At 45.3% G+C, this 8,143-nt stretch overlaps 1 protein-coding gene across 1 annotated transcript in view; it reads left to right on the top strand.

Annotated features, from left to right (window-relative positions):
* The first annotated feature begins 530 nt into the window (after positions 1 to 530).
* RMND5A (required for meiotic nuclear division 5 homolog A) overlaps positions 531 to 8,143 on the top strand; it is a 72,725-nt gene continuing 65,112 nt past the window's right edge. Inside the window, exon 1 of the mRNA XM_017672220.3 lies at positions 531 to 1,189. Coding sequence (XP_017527709.1) covers positions 1,048 to 1,189 — 142 coding nt within the window. The 5' untranslated portion in view covers positions 531 to 1,047. The remainder of the gene's footprint in view (positions 1,190 to 8,143) is intronic.

Genomic DNA, 8,143 nt, shown 5'->3' with positions numbered 1-8,143 from the left:
GGGTAATCCTCGTTAGGGACCCCAGACCGCAGCACCTCCCACGCCGCCCCGCCTGTCTGGGTTTTCCATCTGGGGCGAGTTTGTCTCTCAAACTTCAGAATGGCAGTACTCCTAGGAGTGATGGGGAGATGAAGTAATTTGTGGCTAGGGCGAAGTCCTATGGAGAATAAACCTTTTTATTTCTGTCATGTTTTCCCTCATGGCTTTCCAGAAACGACTTGCTTCCCAGTAATGCTGTCCAAGTCACCCCCTCCAACAGCGAAGCTATTGGTTTGGTCCCTGGGCCCAGATTGGCCGAAGGTTTACGATTCGGCCAGGGATTGGAGGACGTTGATTCCTTACGTATTCCCCGCGCCCATTGGTTCGTTTTCCCCGCTTCTGGGCGGAGTGGTTAGGGCGGTTTCCTCCCTCTTGTTTACGGAGCGCGTAATTGTAGCCCTCTCCGAGCGCCTGGGCTGTTTCCAAACTTCCCGATTTAGCCACCCGGACCAATTAGGTCCTTGCGCCACCCTCGCCCTCTCCCTTTGCACGCCTCCCGCGTGGTACGGCCCACATCGCCAGAGCGGCGCGCGAACGGAGGCCCGTCGCGTTCTTCCGCTCGCGCTCTCCTGTCTGCTCCCCTTCCTGGGCACGCGTGGTACGGCCCGCGCCGCCTCCTTCCCTTGCTGGGGCAACTACCCCCCCTCGGTTCCGCGGCGCTTGGTGCCGCCCGGGAGATCCAGGTCATCGGTCGGTTCCCGTGAAAACAAAAACAATCGGCGGCGCCGCGGCGGGTAGCCGAACGTGGGGAGCAGGGAGCAGCAGGTCGCGGGGTCGGAAGGGGCGAGCTAGCGGGTGCGGCGGTCACGTGCTGGGGGCAGGGGGCGATGGGGCAGGCAGGCATGGGCTCCGCGGGGCTCCCCCGGCGCCGCGGCTAGCGCGCCCGCCACCTCAGCCACCCGGGCCGCCCGTCTGGGGGACGAGGAGCAGAACGCGGCTTCGGCCGGGCCCGGGCTGAACAGCTGCGGACACCCGGGCGCCGGGGAGCCGAGCGCCGCCGCCTCCGGGATGGATCAGTGCGTGACGGTGGAGCGCGAGCTGGAGAAGGTGCTGCACAAGTTCTCAGGCTACGGGCAGCTGTGCGAGCGCGGCCTGGAGGAGCTCATCGACTACACAGGCGGCCTCAAGCACGAGATCCTGCAGAGCCACGGTAGGACGACCGGGTGGGCGCGAGGGGCAGCCACCCGACCCCCTGATGCCTCTCAGGCCGTCGCGGGTCAGGAGCGGTACTCTGGAAGGGTCCGGCCCCAGCCTCCCGCGAGGCGCGGAGACCCCGCAGGCCCATGTGACTTTTTCTCTTCATCTTGGTTGATGTGCCTCGAACCTGCCGCGACCTCGTTGTCAATTAAGAGTGAGGGCAAACGGAGTCCGACACCCAATCCCGGAGTTGCGGGTTCTAGCCACTTAACGTGCGTGGGGCAGGTTCGTTGCGCCTGCAAACTGCTGCCTTCCAGGGGTGGGTGCCCCTCACCCACGCCAGGCCCAGGGGTCTCCCGTCATCCTCGCGGGCGGGAGGTGAGCGAATTGTGTTGGTCCCAAGAATCTGGGTGATAAGAGGGTCAAGTGCGGGAAACCCCTTCCTCCTCCCCATGGCCCAGGGACTTGTTTTCCTTCTTTTTTCCTTCTCTCTCTTTTTTAAAATTAGAAAGTCGAGTGTTATTCTTAGCTGTGGGTGAACAGAACAGCCGCCCCTGCAACTTCATAATTTGCTATGTGGAAGCAGCTCTTCAACTCCGCAGTAGCACAGACAGGATTTCTAGGAGACTAGCCGAATCGGACTGTTCAGCCCTCTGAGTGTAGCCTGTGATGAGACTGAGGAAGAAAGGCAACTTGGCACAAGCAAATTGCGGCACAAGTTGTTAGTTGCCTCCGTTGGTCAAGTTTTTCCTCGTTTTCTTTTGAGAAAACAGACTTTCATAGTGTTTTACCTAGATTATTTCATTACTGCCCTAGGCCCTGGGGACGGTTATTTTCCCAAAGTTAACTTTTGGGAGCTAGTTGGGAAGGGCTTTTGGTTTGGATTTTTAAAATAACATTGTCTGATATCCTTAGGTTAAAATATTCAGCGATGATTCCTTCTAGTTAAAAAATAGTTTATTAGTGAGTTTGAATAAAGGAGTTGGCTGGAGTGCCTTCTCAACTTGGGGGTGAACAGAAATTGATGAAAAGGAAAGTTTGGTAGCTGGGGTGAAAGGCAGATACTGAGGCAGGTGAGGTGAGGGCGATGGGCCTTGCTGAACTTATCTTCTTTCCTTTCTTCTCGACCTTCCTGTTACAGACAGCTTGGAGTTGAGAGTAAGTGCCTGTCCATGGTAAGCAAGTGTCATAGCATCTCATTCTGGACTTGGCAGTCACTTTAGAAATCCCAGGAAGAAGAAAACCTGTAACCATAGTAGGGGCTAGGAGTTGAAATGTTAGCGTGGAAAAATGAACAGACCTAGATGGCTGCCTGATAAAGGGGAAGGGGAGATGGGGTGGGGTGGAAATCCTGGGAAGCCTCTGGTGAATTGGGTTTTGATCATGTAAGATAAAGCTGAAGGGCAAATGAAGATAAGAGTCAAGAGCTTGAAAGAAAAGTAAGGTCTAAGATGGTTTCCTGGTGTCATTTCTACAGAGGAAAGTGAAGGAACATCACTTAGGCTGCAGGGAGGAAAGACTGTAGGGTCTGACCACGACCTTGAACTCTTGGAGGGAGGGACCAGCAGAGAGAAAAGGGCAGGGACTTAGAAGAGGCTGGTCAGCTGGTGTTTGGCTTTTGGGAGTCAATGACTGCCTGTGCCTGCACTTTCAAAGAGTTGTTAAAATAAAGCAGATTACTGGGAGTTAAGAAAAATATGCAAACTGAGATGTAAGGAGGCCCAAGGCTGCTTAAGTACTGGGGTGAAAGGTGTCCCTTCCACCCTACAGTGGACAGGAAATCTTTCTCCTATTAAAGGATGAAAGGAAGATAATGAGTGAAGGATGTAGGGTTCCATAGGCAAAGCTTGAGAGAGCAGAGATGGAAAGTAAAATACCCTTTTTCCATGAGAAAGAGGGGATATTAATTGAAGGGTGGTGTGATTGAGAACCTTATTTTCAAGCATTTGGGGCACATCCCAGATACATAATGCATAAAACAACTGTGAGGAATTGCCAAAATAAGAATTTGTTATAGTCTGTTTTGCTTGTTATCAGGGAAATTTTAAAGGTATTTATGGTCTGAGGTACAAAGTATGCCATGCTGTTCAAATAGGCTGGTGAATTGCATGTGTTCCTTTTCAACCTATTTTTCACCCTTTTGTCTACCAAATTGCAGTCTTACACTGGTATCTCTTTGATTTTCTTTAATTCTTTAATAGTAGGATTAAGCAACTAAAGGCAGTTACAAAACATGAAAGAAAAATAAATACCATGAGTGCCCGGTCTAGTTTCCAAAATAAAATATTCTTTCTTGTATTCTTATGTGTGAGGACAAACATCATGCTCTGGTACCTGGGTTTTGGTATTTTTCAAAGCAGAGAACTTCTAAAGTTCTCTGCAGGGGATGTGGTGGGTATTCCATTTGAATCTTAGTTATGTGGTTCAAAGTTCTAGCTACTGAAATCTGAATTTGGAACTCCATTTTCAAGTTCAAAGGGAGGTTTCCAGGACTTATGACTTATGAATCTACCTGTCTGGCTCAGTGATCTGATGGGCTCCTGTGATCTGAGAAAGGGGCTTCTCCAGTTGGGACCCTTTTTCAGGGCTTTGGCTCTCATTCTGTGAGTTTATTTGTGGTAGTATATTTCTAAGAATATGATGTGAATAAAGTAGAAACTTGGGGACCGCACAGATTCCCCCAACATTCCATCATACTGTTGGTGAGTGAATGGCTGATTCCAAAGTGTAGGGGATCAATTTAGTTTTTGAAGATGAATTACATTTCCGTAAGTTTAAGTTTCTCATTTGTAAAAAAAATTGTGAGGAACCATATCAATAGGGCAGGCAGTTAGGTAGAAACTGTAATACATAAATGAAGTTTAGTGTTAGTAAGCCCTTTGACAACTCTTGTCTCCTCTCACCATCCTTACTCCAGATGGTGAACACTGCCCGAAGGGGGCTCGCCTGGCAACTGGCCTGGAAATAATCCTGCAGTGAGCCCTAAAATAGCCTTCATCTGCTGTAGATTTCTTCTGTATCACCTGGAATTCTTTCATGTCAACTTTCTCTAATTAACCATTTCTTTTAAAATGCAAATTTCTTAATTCAAATATCTTTGGGGAACGGTGGTGTGAAATTGTCTTTTATACCTGGTGAATTAGTTTGTGTTCTGCCATTTAATATCTGCCCCAACCAAGTCCAGCCTGGGAAAAGGAAAATCTTTTTTTTTCTTAATTGAGTTATAGTTGACATACATAATTATAATGATTTCAGGTATAAAACATGGTGATTTGACAGGTATAGACATTACTAAATGCTCACCACGGTAAGTGTAGTTAACATGTGTCGTCATACAAAGATATTACGATAGTATTGACTATATTCCCTATGCTGTGCTTTTATCCCTGTGGTTATTTTATAATCGGAAGGTTTTTTTTTTTGTTGTTTGTTTTTTAATGGGGTCAGGCCTATGGCAGGAGGAACAATTATGGAGTATAAGGTGCTGAGAGATAAGTGCAGGCTTTGACTGGGTATCATAGCCAGTCGAGGTCGTGGATGTGGTGGTTCGGAGCAGTGTAGCGGTAATGCAAGTATGAAGAGGCAGTAAAGAATGAGAGAATACTCAAGGAATTCTGCCCAACTCTGATCTGTTCCTCTTTCCAGACTGACTCTAAAGGCTTTTCTTTATGCCCTGGGCATGCCTTAGAGACCTTGGGGTGGTAGACATGCTGGGGTTGTGATCCAGAGCCGGAGCCAGCAGAGTGAAAAGGGCTTAGAGATTGCCACTGGTGGCAAATGAAAGGTCTGTGCTGGGGTGTTTGGTCTGGAAAAGGAATATCATTTGTAAGCCTCATTTTCCAGTACTGAGCTCTGGTTCCTATTCTTAATTGTTTTGATTAAACTTAAGGTTCTCTTCATTTCCCCAGCTCTGAGGGAAGAGGAGAGTGCTGTAGTCATTCAGTTGTTCCAGCCTTTCAATGAGAAGCATTGTAAGCATGCTTCCGTGTAGGCACAGGAAGCCTGAAATTTGGTCTAATTTAAGAGGTGGTATGATGGGTGCTGTTTGGCAATCATTCCCAGTGTGCCCTTGATCGGATTTGAATAATGCACTGGTGCTTCTCAGAATTCACTCACACAGGTGTACTCTTTCCAGATGGAGTCAAGATTTTGCCTAAGGTGATTTATACTCATTCTAGGCTCTGATATTTGTGAAGTCAGATTGGGTGTGTCAGGTATAAAAAAAACTACATACTAAAATTCATAATTATTAAAGTACTGTTTCACATATAGCTAAAATCATTCACCTCCATGGTGAGAACCACACTTTGGACATCACCTGATTAACAGATAAATAGTATGAATACATTTTGGTGATTTGACTTCTGATTATAATATGTTGGGAGGGAAAAGAGACAGGAACCAAATTATCATATGCTGCTGATATTCTAGCTTTACATTTGGTGAAAGAAGATTAGACTGAAACAATTGGGTAACAGTTTATGTGACATGTTTACAGTGTACTCAGGGAAATTACGATCTTTGTAAGAGTAAAGGGTATGCAGTATTTTTAAAAATTATTTTTAGGCTGTTCTAACATAGTTTCTAAAAGTGATTCTCAAGGAATTTTCTAAAATTTTATTTATTTAGAGTAGATGGTAACACTCAAGTGGTGTAAAGCCAAATGGTGAAAAAGGATACCCAGTAAAATACTCCACTTGTTCTTATTCATGATCACTAGTTGCCTGCCTCAAAGACAGAGATGCAAGTTTCTAGACAAATTTTTAGTAAGAGAATTCAAGAAAAGGATTATTTGTCACTATTCATTTTTACTTTGAGTCACTGGACACATCAAGTTCTACTTACTGTGATTTAAGTTTAGTATTATCTCAATTTCCAAGTTTGTAAAGACAGTTTCATTTGTGAAAGTGATTAACGTGTATTAGCATCTAAAACTGTGTGTGTGTGTGGGGGGGTGCGGTTTGACTCCTAGTTAAAAGACTCATTTAAGCCATGATCTTTGTTGTTGTTGTTATCATTAATCTACAATTACATGAAGAACATTATGTTTACTAGGGTCCCCCCTTCACCAAGTCCCCCTCACAAACCCCATTACAGTCACTGTCCATCAGCATAGTAAGATGTTGTAGAATCACTACTTGTCTTCTCTGTGTTGCACAGCCCTCCCCATGCCCCCCCCACATTATACATACTATTGTAATACCCCTTTTTTTTTCCCCCCAGCCTTATCTCTCCCTTCCCACCCATCCTTCCCAGTCCCTTTCCCTTTGGTGACTGTTAGTCCATTCTTGGGTTTTGTGAATCTGCTGCTGTTTTGTTCCTTCAGTTTTTTTCTTTGTTCTTACACTCCACATATGAGTGAAATCATTTGGTGTTTGTCTTTCTCTGCCTGGCTTATTTCACTGAGCATAATACCCTCTAGCTCCGTCCATGTTATTGCACATGGTAGGATTTGTTTTCTTCTTATGGCTGAATAATATTCCATTGTGTATATGTACCCATCATCTTTATCCATTCTGATGGACACCTAGGTTGCTTCCATCTCTTGGCTATTGTAAATAGTGCAGTGATAAACATAGGGGTGCATATGTCTTTTTCAAACTGGGCTGCTGCATTCTTAGGGTAAATTCCTAGGAGTGGAATTCCTAGGTCAAATGGCATTTCTATTTTGAGCTTTTTGAGGAACCTCCATACTGCTTTCCATAGTGGTTGAACTAACTTACATTCCCACCAGCAGTGTAGGAGGGTTCCCCTTTCTCCACAACCTCGCCAACATTTTAAACTGGTATGTTTTTAACTAACAAAGAAACAAACAGATGCAAGGCTATGTATAGAGGCTAGATGCCGAGTAGCACAGATAAGGGTTAGGACTTAAGATGGGGAGAGACTCTTCTGACCTGTGGGAAGTTTCAGTGACTGAATGTGGATGGTAGGAAGATAGGATGGGGTGCCAGGAGAGGAGGTTGGCAAGAACAAAGGTGCAGAGGAGTGAGAGTATATAAGAGGCATTCTGGGAACAATGAAGGACCAAAGTAGGGAGAAAAGGGGTAAAAGAATTAAAATTCAATTGGAATCAGGTTTTATGGAGTCATGAATACCAGGAAAAGCAGTAGCCTGGGAAGACACTGAATGCCTTGAGTGGTGGGCACATTTTGAATAGGAAAGGGACAGGGACGTGATTTGGGAACAATTAGCAGCATTTAGGTTGATTGGAGTTGGGAACAGATTTGGTTAGAGGGAAGAAGACTGGTTAAGAGTCAACTTAGATCTGGTGGGATGGGACCTTCTGTGGGTATAGGTGGTAGAGATGTGAAGGTACCCTTGCATGGAATCTCTTAAGGGAAGGAATTAACAGGCGTGGATGGAGTTTGGCAGAGTGGGAGAGAAGGGTTGGAAAAGTCAAGATTATTCTAAGGTTTTGAGTATGATTGACAGGTAGACAATTACGGAATCAGGAAGAAAATTGGAAGTTTAGGAGAGGGGAAGGTAGAAATTTGAGTTTAATTTTTAAATATGAAATCCACATTTAAATACCAAAAGAAACCTTATCTGATTCAGTCATTCATTCAGAGATAAATAGATACCTAGAGATTAATTCTCTATACTTTGAAGGGAGCGAGAGTGGGAGACTGTCTGGCAGACATCTAAAAACTTGTGTCTGTATCCTCTTTTTCTTCTGTGCCTCCGAAGTCTTCTTTTTGAAGCCTTCCCTTTCTCCCCTGTGCCAGTCATTTTGGTCTAGTGCTCTGCTCCAGGAGCGCTCTTAGGCTCTACCATGTAATTTAGCTCTTACATTAACTTTCTTTCCTGAGTTTTTTTGAGGCTTGATTTTGCAGCATACTAGGCTGTGATTTGGTACAGTGGGTCAGAACACCTATCTGTGAATCTTGCTTTCTGTTTTGAAAGGTTGAGGTTGGCCAACAAATGCTATACTTTACTGTGTAGATTTGCTAGCTATTAATAATAT

This window comes from Manis javanica, chromosome 1 (genome assembly GCF_040802235.1).
Source record: "Manis javanica isolate MJ-LG chromosome 1, MJ_LKY, whole genome shotgun sequence".
Classification (NCBI taxonomy): Eukaryota; Metazoa; Chordata; class Mammalia; order Pholidota; family Manidae; genus Manis; species Manis javanica.
Note: the sequence above shows the minus strand (reverse complement) of the source record. Positions and strands in the feature narration are given on the sequence as shown.